This window comes from Alosa sapidissima, chromosome 10 (genome assembly GCF_018492685.1).
Source record: "Alosa sapidissima isolate fAloSap1 chromosome 10, fAloSap1.pri, whole genome shotgun sequence".
Taxonomy (NCBI): Eukaryota; Metazoa; Chordata; class Actinopteri; order Clupeiformes; family Clupeidae; genus Alosa; species Alosa sapidissima.
In genome coordinates, this window is record NC_055966.1 from 4,398,415 (window position 1) to 4,416,869 (window position 18,455).

Genomic DNA, 18,455 nt, shown 5'->3' on the forward strand with positions numbered 1-18,455 from the left:
TTGTGTGTTTTTCATTGTGTGTGTGTGTGTGTGTGTGTGTTGTGTTGTGTTGTGTGTGTGTGTGTGTGTGTGTGTGTGTGTGTGTGTAGCTGCGAGAGCTGGAGGATAAGTATGCCGAGTGCATGGAAATGCTGCACGAGGCTCAGGAGGAGCTGAAGAACCTGAGGAACAAAACCCTCCCCCTCAGCACCCCACGCCGCTTCCACTCCCTGGGCCTGTTCCCCATGGTGAGCACCGCATGTGGGCCAGAAATATAGCATACTGTAGTGTGTGTGTGTGTATGTATGTGTATATATATATATATATATATATATATATATATATATATATATATATATATATATATAAGAAATACTTTATTCATCCCGAAGGAAATGTGACTGTCACAACAGCACCATCTTGTGCATGTAAGCAAGAAATAAAAAATAATAATAGTAATAATAAAGTGACATCATATGAGTCATCAGCCACATTACTGCAGCAAATATGTGAAGAGTTGTTAAGTTAAATCTGATATAATGTAGGTTGCTTGCAGGGCTGCATGATTATGGCCAAAATGATCATCAGTATTGAGATCACAATTATTTATCACGATTATTCATTCATTTTTCCTAAGAATGTTGGACCTGCTATCTCTGACCCCATCTCTGATCTCAACCTCTTTTTTTCGTGCCCTCTTTTGAAAGCTCTAATTTCTGTCCTCTCCCTCTATCACTTATAAGTCACTCGCAGGATAACTGACAGCCTGTTTATTTCTTTTTATAGACTCTAGTTATTTTCAAATAATTAGTCGATTGGTGCTATTTGATATTTAGCCTATGTCATGTTAATGACATTAAAGCTAATCCATTCACCATTGCTTTATGTATAGAGAAATGACCGATATGGCATTTATTTAAAGTCTATTCAAATGTAGGTTGTTAGCCTATCCCCTTCTTCCAAATTCTACCTTTGTTTAGCTTAGGCTACTTTGTTTCTCTGTGTTTTGCAGGATCCTCAGGCAGAACATAACGTGGTGGTAGTTCTCTTTTTACCTCCCCCCCCTCTGCCTTTCTGCCCTACATTTGCTTTGATTTATCAGTCTGTTCCAGTTGGTCTCCGTGTGCCCTCTCGTTCATGACTTTAGTCGTTTGGTTATTTGTTGATACATTTTAAAGACTCTGATGCATACATTTTAATTATTGTTTGCTCATTTTGAGTGTTGTGTCTTGAAACGCTATGCACGTCGTAGGTTGTACGCACATAGTCTGTAAATTACATGATCAAAATTCACGGATCCCGTCGCCTCTTACAATGCATTTGATGTACGGACTAAAAGTTAATGTGGTAAAAAAGGCATGTGTGGCGTGACCTTGTGTGATTTCTGATAATTGCGTGTCTAACGGTGTGAGTTGAGAGCTGTGCTTTGCTTATGACTTGTTCTTGGTTAACTTCACTTGCCTGAAATCCGACACATTTGACTTGGCTTTTATTTGATGTATGGCTATATTTTTAACTTTTAACGTCATGCTACGTTCAAGTCCACAGTGAATCCAGAAAACTTCAGGCTGTGTGGTGCAGGGAGCAGATGTGACTGGTACATGCAGGCACATGGTCAGACAGGTTTAGGGAGTCCTTGATTTTTTTTTTTTTTTCTTATGGACAGAGGAGCACGCATTTTTAACATCGCTCGATCATCTTTTTTAATCATGGGAGCCAAAACCGTGATCGGGATTAAAATACGATTAATTGTGCAGCCCTGCTTGAAAATAAATTGCTGGTGATCACCTGTTTTGACCATAACTTGATAAGAGATACGTTGCACCTCATGACCCTGTTAAAGGCCTTCAGTATATCATTTAGCTACAGAACTACGCTATTTCCGTTATGTACAGTATCTCTGTGCTTGTGACCTGTGTGTGTGTGTGTTTGTGTGTCTCTCTAAAGCAGTGGTTCTCAATGTGTGGGACAGGTCCTACTAGGGGAAAAGATTCAATACAAAATAGCCACGCACACACACATAGGATTCATAAACAGAACTACATATAAATTAAAACAACATCATATCCCGCGGACCGAGATGGGAAATGTAACATGGAACTAATATGGAAAAACCTATTTTCACATTACCATTTTGCCGGGTTGATGGGGTCAGGCGGGGCTTGAAAACTCCCCACCTTCAAAGTGGGGAATGACAGAACAAGTTTGAGAACCACTGGTCTAAAGGGAGAGAGGTTGTAACCCTACCCTGCATGGCCCTGTTTGGCCTCTCTAGTGCTGCCCTCTGCTGTCTGACAGTGGTATTGTTCTCTCACAGGATTCCTTGGCTGCAGAGATCGAGGGCACCATGAGGAAAGAGCTGCAGATGGATGACCCTGACGTAGAGGAACACATGTATGTCAATACGCTCAACCAATCATTCATTTCACATACTTTGGTCTGCAGGGACCTCTTTTCTATTCAGTGCACTTCTTAAAGTGGGACAATATCCCCCTCAAGTAGTACTGTAGGTTATGAAATTGCCATATGCAGATGGTATCCCCGGCGATCAATAAAGTATCTATCTATCTATCTATCTATCTATCTGGTATAACTTAACATTGTTTTGATCTATAGCACAAGTACTGCATAATAGAATTTGCCGTGGCAAGGAGACACTGATATGGTCTGTGTGTCCTCATGATATGCATGCTATTCTGATTGCGTGTGCCTGTGTGTGTCTGTCCAGGCTGCAGCCCAAACGTGTCTTCCAGACGGTGCGTAACGTCAACCAGACGGTGCGTCAGCGCTCCATGGGCCCCTCCCCCATGAACATCCCGGGGTCCAACCAGACGTCCTCCATGAACTCCAGGCGCTCCAGCTGCGTGAGCACGCCCCGCTCCAGCATGTACGGAGGCCTGATGGACAACCGCACCAGCAGCGTCATCCTGGAGGCCCACACGCCCGAGGACAGGTCAGTCTCGGCAGCTCACCTCACCTCACTCATCTCCGCTGGCCCCTCTGTCCGATACTGGTTATGTCCACCTCATACTGTAGGTAGAGCTGTTACTGTTAGAATCATAGTGCATGTGAGGGATTGAGAATGCCACTGCACATATAGTGGTACATCACTGGCTTTAGATAAATGTGCCAATTACTTAAATGGAATGTGTGCAAGTAACTGTTAAAGGTTGTATCAGCGATTGTGGGGTAACGTCACTTCTGTTGATGTTCAAACAAAACAGAGACCTAGCTCGCTACTCCCTCCCCTTCCCTCCCGTGCAATTGAAACTCTCCTGAATGCGCATCTCGTCGGTTATTGGTTGAAACACTTTATTTTGCCTTTGAGTGGTTGCCAACACTTGTTGGTAGCAATTGTTTTTGTGTACAGATCTCTGAGCCCAGGCTGCCTACAGAGACGCGTTTTTTGACGGCCTGCTTATGGGGCAGGCAGCTAGCGGATCGTTAGGAAAGATTAGATGAATGATCATTTATGTTTGGGCCTTTTTTGCGCCTGAAATGGGCTGATACAACCTTTAAGGAACCTGTAATGTGAAATAAGGGACTAGTTGTTGTCCTTACAAAGTATTTGAACATGTGATGAGCGCAGTGGTCAGTGAGTTCTTTGTGATGAACATCTTGGCCGTCTATCTCTCCCTGTCTGTTCTGGTTTGGTAATAGGTCGGATGACTCGAACAGGAAGCAGGCGGGGACCCCCGGCACGCCGGGCTCTCGGGACCTGGAGGCGGCGCTGCGGAGGCTGACCCTGCGGCGGGACAACTACCTGAGCGAGCGGCGCTTCTTCGAGGACGAGCGCGAGCGCAAGCTGCAGGAGCTGTCCGAGAAGGAGAGCCTGTCGGAGGGGCGGGGCGAGGGGGAGGACGGCTCGCTGACCCCGGCCGACAGCATCATGTCCCTGGGACTGTCCTCCCTGCACTCGGGCTTCTCCGGATTCTCCTTGTACGCGCCCCGCTCCTACCTGCCCGAGAAGCTGCAGATCGTTAAGCCACTGGAAGGTGACCTCACTGGCCGCCGCCGCCGCTCGTTCTATCTCTTCCTCTCCTCCTCCTCCTCCTCTTCCTCCTCTTCCCCATCCTCTCTTTCCAAGCCCCCCTCTCCCGCTTCCCTCCCCATGGTGCTGCTGGGCACTCTGTGGTCACTGCTGCACCAGGACGCAGCTGCCCTGAGCAGGCCCTACTCCTTCTACTTCCGCCACACACAGCCACACTGCCTGTTTGAGATCTGAGACGCCTCAGAGGGCCAATCAGACTGTTTATCGCTTTTCAAAAGCTACAGCACTTTAAAGTTTAAAGGTCAAACTGCCTTCATTGATACGGTGTCCCTGAACAGAGTTTCATTAGCCATATTGGTGGTTAGCCATACTGGTTTAATGTCCAACCCACATAAAACCCATGTGGTACATTTTTTGTACTGCTTTATGTTAGAGTCCCAAATGCTGTGTGAAGACCTCCATGTCTTTTTCTATTAAAAGAATGTCTTCCTTCGTAGCATTTGTCTAACTCTTGTCTTCCATTCTTTAGTTGTATACCAACAGCAGCCTACCCTGTTGTGGTATTATCATTATTTGTATTTGCTCCATAGTAATTGTTTAGAATTAGATCTGTCAAATGTTTTTGATGTACAGGAAATAATATTTATTTTTCGTAACTAGTTGTAGTTTATAAATGTTATTTCTATGCACTTTATGTTGGTATGTAGCTTTTGTGACCAGCAGCAGTGATTCAATGGTGATTATGCACCTTTGCTCTTTGTTGCCCCCTTGTGATACAAAGAGGTATTGCTCCTAGAATACAGTGCTGTGGACAGTTATAACTATTTGTATCCCATGATTAGAATCAAAGGGATTTGTGTGACAAAAGCTTTAACATTCAATTTTACATGTGAAGATTTGTGTTGCTGAATAGTAATCTGAAGGTCTTATGGATGTTGGGTGTGTAGGGCAGCGCATTGTGCTGTCTCTAGTGTACGGCCCAGTCTGGGTTAGGATTGTGTTGTTTCAGAGCTGTTGTGCATGCTGGTCTGCTGTCTGACTGGTTAGGTACAGAGATCCCCCCCGTTAACTCCATCTCAAGCACTTTGTTCCTTCTCCTCTTTGCACTGACACAACTCATGTATGTTGTTCTTCAGTCACCTGACATTTTGTGAATGTATTTTGTGTTGTCCTTAAATTTCTCACCCTGTCTTTTGAGTGTGTTCATTTTTGTTGAGAATTTGCCAATAAAATCTTTATTATAATTTTCTCACCATGTTTATTTTTTGAGTTTTTCAACTGTGGCCGTACCTAACCAGTGCATAGATGACATTCTCACATTATTAATATCAGAGAAATGATTTTGTGATAAGTAACCAGTTATGTTTGGTGTAGCAGTACATTTTTATGTGGGAGTGCATGTACTGTATGTATTTGCGAGTATGCACATGTGTGTGTGTGTGTGTGTGTGTGTGTGTGTGTGTGTGTGCGCGTGTGTGTGTGTGTGTGTGTGCGCGCGTGTGTGTGTGTGTGCGCGTGCACATATGATGGTGGATGTCTGTTTTCATATGTGTAGTTGTATGCATTGATTTGCACCCCACCACCTGGCAACCCTTTCTGTCTGAATGCTAATATGCCAAGGCATCCGAGGGTTTCTACTCCTTTACTTCCACAACTAATATAATCCACTTTGACAACAACAATTCCTGGACATCCCAAGTGTATGAGGCTTTATTTTTCCCACACACCACTCATCAGCTGTCTGCTCCCGTGGTACTGACACAATTAAAGTGTCAGTAGCCTGTGTCTGGTCTTGCCAGCGCTCTACACCATACATACATATTGCCCTGTGGACTGACTTTCCAGAGGGCACTGTGGCTGATTTCTCTACGGGACCTGATGTTCACAACTAAAGTTGAAAACAGAACATCTTTTTTCATGTAATGAATAGAAGTATTCTCAGGTTGCCAACGTTTTCTGGCGAGGTTTCCGTGAATGAACCCAATTGTCCAACTACAAAACACCCTTCACAGGACATGCATAGTGAGGAGTAAGAACTGTTCAGATCAGTCCAGAACTCTTTAAACTAGCTTTCAGCTTTCCTCTTTCACTCTTTAAGTAATACTTTTACAATTCTTTAGAGTATTGCAGTTTTCTGTTCACTAAATGCCAAACTGTTTCTCTCCTCTCTCCCTATGCTTTTGTTCCTGTCAATCCCAGGTTCGGCCACTCTGCACCAGTGGCAGCAGTTAGCTCAGCCCAACCTGGGAGGCATCCTGGACGCGCGGCCCGGTGTGGTCACCAAGGGCTTCCGGCCTCTGGAGTTGGACCTGGAGGAGGTGTACCAGTTCACCGACCTGGAGGAGGACGAGGCTGGGGAGCGCTCGTCCCTCCTGGGCCTGTCGGTCGCGGGCCACCTGAGCCGCCTCTGCCGCAGCCGCTGCTCATCCACCTCCTCGCTCGCCAGCGAGAACAACAACACGCCGCTCAACAACAACAACAACAGCACCTTCAGTGGCGCCGACGACGGCGGTGGCCTCGGCCAAGAGCCGTCAGCAGCTGCGGCGATGGCGTCAGCCGCAGGGACAGGAAATGGCCAGGTGGCCACAGGAAGTTTGGAGAATGCAGAGGCTGCAGGCTTGTCCTCCGGTGAGGGTGTGCTCTAACCCCTCCCCCCCTCCCTCCCCCCCCTCCCTCCCTCCTCTTCTCAGCACAGCACACAGGCCAGGAGAGGGCCGAGCACGTCATCCCCACCCTTCCTCACAAAGACTCTGGGCCAGTGGGGGGGCTGTTGTGTTGGCGGTTGGGCGAGTGCTCTGGGTCTCCACGTCATCACGCTGACACACACGTCACCCACATCACCCCCACCCTCAGATGCCTGGCGCCATACTTCATTGAGTATATTTGCATTTTATTGTTTTATTTCCTCATTTTGCATTCTAATTGCATCTGCCCTCTCTCAAACCTCAATCAAACCACACGTTTCAATCCATACTTTAAAACCACTTTCCTCTCAGCAAACAATTCAAAGCAGGAGAACTGAGAACAGTCAACAAAGATATTCTTTTAATAGATACAACCTCTCCAAGTACCTCTTGATGAGGGATTCCAGATGGTTAATGTCGCTTTTCACTAGTAGCAGTGGTTCACCTGCCAATAGACATTCTGTTATCTGCTGAACCACACGCTGGTAATAGTCCATGTTTGGAAGCTGTTTTCAAAGGCATGGAAAAGGATCCTGATCATTTCATTCTGACTTGTTTAACAATCCTAATATCATTCGTGACTAGCATATCATTTAAAAGAAAAAAATGAATATCTTTTCAAGCCAAACTTTTAAATGGATCTGTTCTCATTCTGATCTGGGATTATAGTCATTTCAACTCTCTTTGATCTCTACTGCAATTAGTTCTTTTTTCCCTACATCTTACCTTAGCTTTCTCAGTTCAGCCTCCAGCTCATCTGATGCTGTGTTCAATAAGACATAATAAGACATAATCTACTTTTTTCTCTGATTGTCTCTTCTCTCTATCTGTTGATTTGGTGATGTATTCCACATAAATGCACATACACAAATCCCTCACTACAGCCACCAGATTCCCTTTCTGAAGTCCACTTCAATATATATATATAAAAAAACTTCTTCCACACCACACACACACACACACACACACACACACACACACACACACACACACACACACACCCACCCTTCATAGTCCCCCACACTTAAAATACACTGGAGTTATGCACTATTAAAAGCAGCATGTGTACATTCTCACATGACTCAGGGACGTCAGCAGCTAAGTATCATCGCTCAGCTGCACTCACTTCAACACACACACACACACACACACACACACACACACACACACACACACACACACACACACACACACACTTGTCATCTCTGTGCTACATACCTTGTGAATCACGCTCATTGTTTTCCTCCCATGCACCTCTCCAAGGTGATGCTCCATCATGTCTCCTGCATGTGTCGGGTGTAGGGCTGCTCAGAGTCTTGCTTACTGCTTTCTTTTCTTGCAGCATAGCTCATAAAACTGCAACAGAAAAACAATAGAGCATACAGTACTGTAGCAATGGAAGATACATTTGAATACATCCAAGTCAAACGTTTTTAAAACAATCCTCTGATGCAGTTTTATGTTCCTGCTTGTGCCTTTGGGAGTGTGTATGTATTGGGCGAGGGGAGTGGTTTAACAGACTGACCGGTGTCTTGTCTCTTTGCAGTGCATTTCCCTGGGAAGTGTCAGTCCCACACCAGCTCCACCTACACCATCACAACCTGCCGCATCATGCACCCGTCGGACGAGTTGACCAGAGTCACACCCAGGTGAGCACACAGACACACACACACACACACACACACGCACACATACACACACAGGCACGCATACACACACACACATACATACTGTATCTTACACACAGAATAAATGAAATATCAAGGTTTATAAAGACTCTGTAAGTGTGTCTACACACACAAACTTAGGATGCCAGTAAATGTTGGCATCAGAAGGACACGCAGCACATACAGTATTACCACATTCATATTCACAATGGCACAAAGCAGTCCACACCATCAAGCCTTCCACTGAGAGAATATTCCCATTGGCTCCCCCAGGTCATGTGATGAGGAAGACGAGGCGGTGCTCTATCACTTGTTTCTCAGGGCAGACGTAGAGCAGGCGCATTGAGCCCTGCCCTTTGGGTGAGCCTGCATCACATGGCTTGCCCATTAGGGGGATGTAGGTCATGGGTGTGTGTTGCCCTTTAACAGTTTATGTGACTCCCTAACCCCAGAGCAGTGCCCATCTGAAGTGTGGGGGCACCAGCTTTCCTCTGTCTGTTCCAGCATGATTTAGCACCGTTCTTACAGAACCGGACTAATGATTTAGCGCCGTTCTTACAGAACCGGATTCATGGCTCATGCAAGTCGTAGAAACAGGAGATAATCCAGAGAAGAAATCCAAGCTAACTCATACGTACAGAGCAGTATTAGGGAACAGATTCAAATTCATGCTTTTGATTAATTTTAACACTGACTCAAGCTAAGCCCTTTCAGTGTTTATATGACTGAAAATATAATCTGATGCGCATGGCGGAGGGTCAATAGACCTATTTCTGTTTTTAATTAACTGATGACTAATACTTTTAATGTGGTTACATTCTCTTGAACTACTGGAATGTTCAGTGTGAATGCGGAACTTTCTGCATGTCCATCCTGGAACTATAATACCATGCGGTAGCCTGTAACTATTTGAACTCTGTTACAGGAATAATATCACATCCTGGTGCTTTAACAAAACATGCTGCTACTACTGAACCATGTTTAAATTTGAGACCACATTTTCAGGAACTTATTTTGTGAATCTCTCTCTCTCTCTCTCTCTCTCTCTCTCTCTCTCTCTCTCTCTCTCTCTCTCTCTCTCTCTCTCTCTCTCTCTCTCTCTCTCTCTCTCTCTCTCTCTCTCTCTCTCTCTCTCTCCCTCCCTCCATCTCCCCACTCCTCTTCAGTCTGATGTCTGGTCCCACTGCCTCGTGTGTGTTGACCTCCAGCGTTCTCCGTTGCTCCTCCACTCCCTGTACCCCACGGCGCCTCAGCGTGGCCGAGTCCTTCACCAACCTGCGCGACTCCACCAAGACCACCAGCACCTCGCTGGGTCTAGTGCGGACGCTGCAGGATCGCGGCATTTCCGCCGCTGTCTACGACCCTTGCAGCTGGGACCGCGGGGCGTCCACTCCTACCGACTACGCCAACGCCAGTCCCAACCCTGCAGAGTGTGCCATTGGCCAGAACTCTAGGCGTGGGGTGGACACTCTCCCCTCCACCCCACCCAACTCCCCCACCAGAGCCAAACGCAGCAGCCCTGTCGCAGCCCCCCCGTTTGACTACAGCCCCTCGGCCCCGCCCTACGACAACTTCCTGGCGTCCAAGCCGGCCAGCTCCATTCTGAAGGAGGTACGCCAAGCGGAAGCCCACCAGCATGCGGACACGGAGTGCCAGACGGATGTTAGCGTGCACAACCTCCGCCTGCTGGACAAGGTGAAGCGCCTGGGGGTGACCCCCCGCCCTCTGACCCTCGGGCCTTTCTGTGGGGGACTGCGCAGGCCGGGGGCAGCACATCCAATGGTCACTAGCCCCATTGGAGGCCTTCCCACACTCAACGCTGGCATGCGGCGTAACCGCAGTTACCCGGCCATGGTGGGGGCCAGCATGGCCATGAAGGGTCTGGGGCCCGAGAGCGGGACAGAGCTGCTGCTGACCACTCCGTTACCCAAACAGACTAGCCTGAACCAAGAGTGAATGTTCCAAGCCTTTCCGTTGCTCCCCGCCATCAAGCCCTCTTATCCTTTTAACCACAGTGTGTGTACAGGATGTAGAATGTTACCTTTGGGACAAATCCACTTTGTGCCTGTGGGGGAACTCTTTGAACAGATTAGTTTGTATAAGTGCCCCTGAATCTTGTTTATTTTTCTCTCTGAAACAGTGAGATATGTAAATGGACATAATCACGATACTAATACTGTAAGCCAATTCTTTTGAGTTATGGGTTTAAGAGCTTCATGTAGCACATTTGCTGTGGAGATGGCCTGGAGATGACCAACATGTGGTGGTCATCTACTAAAAAGCACTTTTGTTTCTCTGGTTCGATAGGCAATGCGACCACGATCCCATAATGCATTTCTCTGTACCTCCTCTTCTGCCCCAGGCTCTCACTCCATCCTGGGGCTGCAGCACTGTGCCCTTACCCTTGTGCCCTTACCCTGTCTGGGACAAGATCTAATACCCCTCACAAGGGGCAGCTAGTTACAAATGACGCACCTTAATGCAAATGCTACATTCAGAGGTGAGGGTCACCTTGCTTCTCTCTTATTGCCAAGTTGTTAAAGAAAGAGAAGTTAATAACACTAATCCCAGCCTATAGCGCTGGCAGAGGTAGTAGGCCATGGTTAGACATAAGACCTAAGAGACAAGTTTGTCGACACCAGTCACAGCAGACATATTGGTGGGAAATGCAGAAAAGCCCTGTCTCTGTCCTCCTGAACCTCATTCCCATCTCCACAGGGTGGCAGTGCAGCCCTGATGCAGGTGACTTGGTTTGTACACAGGTCCTAACTAAAGCCTGATCTTAACAACATTATTTTCAGGGCAGCATCATAAATAAGAATTTGTTGCTAAACTTTAACAAAGCAAGTCTTTGCATTGCACGCCAACCCTGCTGGTCCCCTAACTCTCTGTCAGCAGGTTCAACTTAGCAGTATCAGATGAGGCTGACCTAAGGGTGTCTGGACTGAAGGATCATGCCGTTTCAGCTTGACAAAGCAAACAATTCTGAGGGTTTCTTTTTGTTTGTTTGTTTGTTTGTTTATTTTTTTTAACCGACCAACCTAATTTATAAGCGTGTGTATGTGTGTGTGTGTGTGGACATATAATCTGTACAAAATAAATTATGTTAAATCGGCTCCTCTAAATCCAGAATCCATGACTTGAATCCTGAAACGGTGGCCACACAGCAGTGAGTAGAGCCTTTCCAGGCCACCAGAGTACAGTGCAGTGCAGTGCAGTGCAGTGCTGAGCTGTGGCGCTCCAGCTGAGGGGAGGGTTATCAGGGGCTCATGTGTTACTCAAGCGCGTGCTGACTGTACAGCCCAGTTCACCTACACATGGACTACACTATAAGCGTCTGAAAGGTTATACATTTCTAGGTGTGCCCGGCCCCTAACGTGATCGTCCTAGTGCCTGAGATTCAAGTTCATGTCCTCCGACTGACAAACTTTTTGGTGTCTTCTGCCTCTGTGCGGGACGATTGGCATTAACACTGGCCCTGAGGCACGTGCTCAGCATCTGCTCAGATAGTGTTTGTCGGATATGGTGGGTTATAAGCAAGGCTAATGCTTGATCCCAGATCATGGTTGCATGGTACTGAAACTGTATAACATCAGCACATGTGCCGCAGTGCTATACATCAATTATTTTTTGTAATTATTTGTTTGTGTTATGTTTAGTAAAAAGCAAAAAGAGATTTGTCTGCTGAAGATTGTGTGTGCTCACTTATCATCTGTAACTTGAATATGTGTTTTGAATGTACTGCAATGCAGCCAGTGGTGTCCAGAACTGCTCATTCATTAAAATGACAATTTTAATATGTTGTACCACAAAGGGAACTATGCCACTTGTACATTGTAAATGGTAAATTATGCAATGAGTTTAGTCTTGCTAACTTTTTTTTTTAAAAAAGCAACAAACTAGACTATAAAAAGAGGAAGTGGATGGGAATGATGTAACATTGCTGAAAGGCATTAAAGGGAGTTATACATTCTGACACCTCCAAAACTGTTGGCAGAAACATCAATCAATAAATCAATGATATGACTTCTCCATGTGTGACCTTTTGTTTTGCACTGTTCTCTTCAATTTTACATTTAATATTTCATTTTTTCTCTGTGCTCTACTGTATGCATTCAGATGATTTAAGAGTTACAATAGTATTGTTTTATTAAAGGCTGGTTTTGCGCTGTTGATAGCTTCAACCCTCTCTGAATTCTGACAAGTCCATATTAATTGTTGCAGTAGTAAACCACTCTTACCGTCCCCTTGACATCCATGAATACCACAATAATTGGCAAAGATGCAATGTTACTGATGCAATGTTGAATACAGAGGCCAGGAGAGTATCTCAGAATATTGTTTTGTAAGAACACATTTTGTGAAAGCTTAGCTTTTGGTATATTGTTGTCTATAAGACTTCTTTGTTTTTTGTTTTTTTTACCAAAGAACTGTTGGTTGCTTAACAATTTATCTTAACTACAATTATTTGTTTCTATATGTGAAATCATACAGTCTAATTTTGGATAGTCCCAAAGTGATCGTAACACTTTTAGATTCTGCTGGTCGGTAGCAATGGGTGAGCATGACAATGGGTGATGGGTAACCAGCAATGACCATTCTAGCCATTTGTGACCTGCACTCTGTAGTACTTGGCGGCGCTTTTGCGGAGGTGTGCGTCCAGAATGTGCTCAGAAGCGCGTAATGAACCAGCCCCCGCATAATTTAAGAGGTCACTGCTTATTCAAGCGATGGTGCTGCTCAAGACTCATTTGCATATAGCAGAGATGACCACTTCTACACTGAGAGCTCCAGAGTGAGAGGTGTAATAGCCTATGTGTAGAGTGGGCCACCCTGTGAGGAGATGACTGATGAGGTAGTTCAGAGCTCCACTTCTGGCCCTAATTTAGTCATAACATGGAGACATGTCAAGTGGGGAGAATAACATTCAATTATAAATAAACCATTCATTAAACTAATGTTCCATAGATGTAAAACTGTGAAGAACAGGGTAGAATGAGTGCATTACATTGCTGATATTAATTTCAGTATTTATTCTGGTAAAGGCTAGATCATTTTCTGGTAGGCCTATTCAGGCTTCTCCCTGGTAAAGCTCTCTCCTTAGGTTACCATATGTTTCCAAAACAAAATTCACAAGTAGGCCTATAGGCCACAATATTTTGTTTTTAAAAATATTGTAAATGTTTTGTTTTTTAAAACCCTAAGGCATTTTACACAGTGTGAACATATGTTATTGTGAACTTCCAATGTGGAGGACAGGGTTGTCATCTCTCTCTTTGTTGGTGTAGGTTAATTGTGCAGCAGACGTAATTGCCCAGCCCTGCAGACCATCTCATTGGTTGGCTTTCCGTTTCCATAGCCATGCGTTTTACTGTTAAACAAAATGGGACAAAGCCCTCTCATTGTTGAGCACCTGTGCGATTATGTGCTACCTTCTAGTGTTTTGTTTCCCTCAAATAGGTCTCCAGCGCTCCGCACAGACGCCTACAACGTTTGTTAATGGAGTGTTGTAATGGTAAGCGTAGCGCTCGCGCCCAGTTGTCTCATGTGTCCTCACGTGGTGGTGGTGAGTGAGCGATGCTATTATGTGCACAGCGGTCTATCCCCCCGGCCTCTTTTAAAGAATGAGATCTGGAGGAAGCTTTGTTTTGTCCACCTTTTAATGCTAGCATTGAGTGATGTTGCTGCAAAGGGTCAATAAGCGAGATCTGGTTGCAGTGAAGCTCATTAAATGTTATCTTTGTACCTTGTCCCTCCAAACAACACTGAATTATTTGCTTTGCAATCAAAGCTTCTTAAAAAGAGTAACCAGTAGCAGCCCAAGCCACTTACATTTATATCAAAGTTAAGTTTCTTTTGAGGGATCACTGATGCGCACTGTTACGCAATCTCTATATTGAGTTTTGGAACTAAAGCATGAAAACACACTCCTAAAATAATAAACATTCTCACAACGTGTTTTTCTGCAAAAGTCTGTATGTGTACTGATATTTATATATTGCATTATATTCATTATACAAACAAATTTACATCGAATGTATCGTAAATAGAGTTTTCAGACAATGATTTCCGAGACAGCAAATGTGACGAATCTCTGCTTCCTGTACAGGTGGTGCGGGGTGATGGGGATGTGGCGGGCCACTCGGTCTTATGAGGAGTATTCATACTCTTCCGCACTTCGTCGGCCAAAGTCCATCCAGCCCATGTAGTCACGGTCCTTTATCCTGTGGCTGGCTGCCGGCCCACTGGCTCTGCTGGTCAGCACCGAGTTCCTGCGGGAAGCACCTGAGGCCAGGAGAACACATCACTGTGAGTTTCTGTCCAGATTTACGGGTATCTCTTTTTTGATAAACATTCACTTTCCGTGAAACCAATGTAGTTTTCATGAATTCCTTAAGAATTCCTAACACGTCCTCAGTCATAGTACTTCCTGTGATTTTCTGTTCAGTGCCTATAGTCAAGGCACTCCTTAACTATAATTTCTTTATTACAAAAATGACATGTCCTAAATGCATTTTAAAGTTGTCCATTTAGGACATGTCATATTTGTAATAAAGACATTTTAATTAAGGAGTGCCTCGGCTATCAGAGAATTCTTTTTCTACGCTGCCTCTTAGACATTCTACCTTGGACCGAAGAGCACCCAAATCAAACTCAAAAGGAATTGAGCACGCCATTCATCTTGAATCTGAACAGTGCCTATGGTCTTTAAGGACTATGGTGTTTAAAGACACAGAATAAGTCAGCCTTAACCTGCATCTTTGCACACAAGTCTAAAGAAAGACAAAGTCTGAATTCAGGTATATGTGTGTGTGTGTGTGTATGTGTGTGTGTGTGTGTGTGTGCGTGCGTGCGTGCGTGTGTGTGTGTGTGTGCAGGGGCCCCACCTTTCCTAGCGATGAGTGTGGCGATGAGCTGGTGGAGGCTGGTGCGGGGGTCTTGCTCCTCCTCGTCCTCCATGACGGCTGCTTTGGTGAAGGGGAGGAGAGCTCCACTGGGCACCGCCGCTGAGCGGGTGTGCCGCTTGTGGAGTGCGGCCGCCGCTGCCCGGGAGACGGCCCCTGTGCGGGCGTGCCCTTCGTCCTGTGGGGGGTGGGCTGGAAGCCCCAGGCAGCCACTGCTGGAGAGAGCAGCCAGCAGCACACACACACAGATGCCACAGTTCATCTACATGCACGCACACACACACACACACACACACACAGCGACACAAATACACACACAGAGACAGACACATACAAAGATTAATGTGTTGTCATTGACATGATGATTTCCAAAGGATGTATTACCTCAGTTTAAACTAAATTACAAGGAATGAAATCTGTGATGGCACCATTTGAAATGTTACATAGAGGGCAATGATGTATAAATGGAGTGCATTTTAATCTAAAACAGATGAGCCTGAATATCAGATACATAATATATTTGGAATTGGTTGCAAAGCCATTACTGTTTTTTTTTACGAAACATAGTCTCATTAGAAAAAATGAGCCTATTGACACCTATTTTCCTTAGAACAAGATCAGTTGATTGAAATTAAATATTAAAAAGGGCAAGATGGCTCTAATTGTGCCCTGTGTATGTCTTCCTCAGTAACTCTCAGGGGACAAGAGTGAAATGAGGCTGGTTATATCATCTCAAGAACTGCTTTCTGCTCCAATCAGCCAGTCATGATCTCCCAAAGGAGAATGAGATGCTAGTGATTCTGTGATGCAATACTGGTTGAACGTGATGCAGAAAACATTTTCAAAAAGCAGTGCTAAATCTTTATTCTTTCAGTAAATCTTTAAAATTATGATATTGAATGTCATTGCAATATCAGTTACAATCTGAAATCTTTCTGACCACATAATATATTTTTATATTTTTTAATCAAATGTTATACTAAATGCTAATTGCATATACCGATTATTTTGTCAGAATAAATAGACACATGTGCAGAAACAATTGCAAAATAATTCAAGACATCATTCAGACCAGAATAACCAAACATACCCAACTAATTAAAGAATCACTTAGAGTTAAAACAAAATATAAAAGGACTTATGCACTCATACACACACAAACACACACGGATGCATGCCCACTCAGAAAGGCTCTTACCTTCAGTCTGTGCTGAGAGAGCAGAGGAGAGGGAGAAGAAGCGCACTGAACGGGTGAATGAGAGAAACTTCAGAGGGAAGAGTAGGGCCGGCTGTTATATACTGGAGAGGGAGGGGGGGGGGGGGGGGGACTCGTATGGCCTGCCTGCCGAGTGTTTGCGCAGTTCTGACGCAGAGATGGGATGCTACATACAGCCACACACGCACACACATACAAATACACATGCACACATGCACAAGTACTTCATTGACCTAACTAATGTCAGAGCTATCTCCATATTTGGACACATTTACAAGTTCATATTGCTTTAGTGCAAAAGCTGTTTGCAGGGTCTTGTGTCATGTGATATACTATAATCTGTACATATTATATACTATATCATGTTATATTATATTATTAGATCTAAATCAAGCTATTAAAGCCTTTTATGTGACTCAAATAAGGACAAGTATTTACATGAATGCATATGAATGCATGGACTGTTTTATAGTCCACTGGATTTGAAGTTCTTTGCTCATTTCAAATGATATTGGTATGTCCTAAAACATTACTAATTTTGGCTTCCACCAAAGTCTCTTTAGCTACCATACTAACTAATTCAAAAACTTAATGTTACTCTGAAACACCTAATGTGTGAAAATATGGTGCCAGTGTATGATGTGTTAACCCCCCCGCCCCCATCCAATTGTTTAACTTCCTGTCAAGCTCCAGACCGCCAATGGGCTTGGCACACACCTTGTCTGGTAGACGAGGACATGAGTGAGAGACAGAGAGGATGAATTGTGTGTTGAATGTACAGTGTGTGCGGGACTGAGGCGCAGGACACCAGAGCGAGGTGATGAGCCTCGTCCAGCAGAAGGCACTGATGAGCCTGCATGTCAGCGGATGCTAAGCCCCATGATCAAACGCTGGCTTGGGATGAGATAAGGAGGAGTGAGGGAGGGCCACACTGTTGAGAGGAAGGTCACACAGAGGTAAATTAGCTAGCCCGAGTATTCCTTGGCCTTTGAAACTTGGCAACGCTGGGCGGCGTGATCTCTGTGGCTTTGAGGCGGATCTGCCCGCACTGACGTGAGTGGCGTGTGTGAGAGAGCATCCATGTGCCACCTCACGTAGCGGAGAGGGCCTCACCCGTGAAACCCCCTCACTGTGATTAGCACTGGGATTAGCAGCTGGTGCGGGAGGAGGCGCCACTCTACGTGCTCCGGGCTCGTGACGGCTGGAAGAACTCCTCAGAGATGGCTTGATGAAGACCAAGGACGCCGCTCAATAATTCATGTGGCCCCCAGAGTGGCGGCATGTGTCCTTTCATGTTCATAACCCAGTGCAACATGGTATAGGCATTCACATACCTGTGGAACAGAACAGATTCACTATATGAAACCCTAAGAAGTCTAACACCTGAGATGATGTGTTAATGAGAATCAGAGGATGAGTTATGATGTCTCGTAAACCTTCTACCAAGAGCCAATAATACCCACCATGTGGTGCAGTGACCATAGAAGGGTTCAAGTTTAAATATAAAATGTGGTAGGAACATCAGTCTCAGACTAATTACTAGGTGCCACACTAATTGCCATGTTCTTCATCTAATTACGATGTGCTCAACATGAAAGTGATCGGGACTAAATTGCATTTTGATAGAGTCAACCCTAGCAGTTCCACTGAAGCCCCTGTCCATATCAGAAAAGACACTGCAAAAATGAGAAGTTGATGATGAGGGGAGGTGAGGCATATTTATGGAACTGTCGCATCTTCTGAATTCATTACTGGTCTGATTTGTCGAAAGTGTTTACTTCTTAAGATTTCCTCATTGCAGGGGAAAAAAGCAAAGTAGGAATGCTATCACAGGCGTTGGCGTGAAATGAAATGGCCATACCTGTCTGTCTCATCTTTATTTAAAATAGTGCTCTCTGTAGTGCTTCAGAGTGCTGTGTGGACACTATCCTGCATGTGTCATCACAGCTCTGCGTTACTACACAATAGACCTGTTACTGATAAAAGGGCACCACTCACTTGAGAACTCCTCCA

The 18,455-nt window shown here is 45.1% G+C and overlaps 2 protein-coding genes across 8 annotated transcripts in view; one reads left to right on the top strand and one right to left on the bottom strand.

The window, feature by feature from the left end:
- Nucleotides 1-12,203, top strand: part of trak1a (trafficking protein, kinesin binding 1a) — a 37,741-nt gene extending 25,538 nt beyond the window's left edge. For 4 of the 7 annotated variants that reach the window (XM_042106744.1, XM_042106739.1, XM_042106742.1 and 1 more), the window contains 8 exons: nucleotides 90-227; nucleotides 992-1,018; nucleotides 2,297-2,373; nucleotides 2,708-2,932; nucleotides 3,640-3,974; nucleotides 6,170-6,598; nucleotides 8,201-8,303; nucleotides 9,488-12,203. In XM_042106744.1, coding sequence (XP_041962678.1) covers nucleotides 90-227; nucleotides 992-1,018; nucleotides 2,297-2,373; nucleotides 2,708-2,932; nucleotides 3,640-3,974; nucleotides 6,170-6,598; nucleotides 8,201-8,303; nucleotides 9,488-10,277 — 2,124 coding nt within the window. In that variant the 3' untranslated portion in view covers nucleotides 10,278-12,203. Of the gene's footprint in view, nucleotides 1-89; nucleotides 228-991; nucleotides 1,019-2,296; nucleotides 2,374-2,707; nucleotides 2,933-3,639; nucleotides 3,975-6,169; nucleotides 6,599-8,200; nucleotides 8,304-8,594; nucleotides 8,682-9,487 lie in introns of all 7 variants that reach the window. The other 3 variants (XM_042106740.1, XM_042106743.1, XM_042106745.1) reach the window with 2 other exon arrangements.
- A 2,092-nt stretch (nucleotides 12,204-14,295) lies between these two features.
- On the bottom strand, nucleotides 14,296-16,526 carry ccka (cholecystokinin a). Its single transcript, XM_042107149.1, has 3 exons — nucleotides 16,425-16,526; nucleotides 15,209-15,488; nucleotides 14,296-14,606 (listed from the first exon to the last, which is right to left on the bottom strand). The coding sequence occupies exons 2-3, from the start codon at nucleotides 15,486-15,488 to the stop codon at nucleotides 14,470-14,472; spliced, it is 417 nt and encodes a 138-aa protein (XP_041963083.1). The 5' UTR covers nucleotides 16,425-16,526; the 3' UTR covers nucleotides 14,296-14,469.
- Between the last annotated feature and the right edge of the window lie 1,929 nt (nucleotides 16,527-18,455).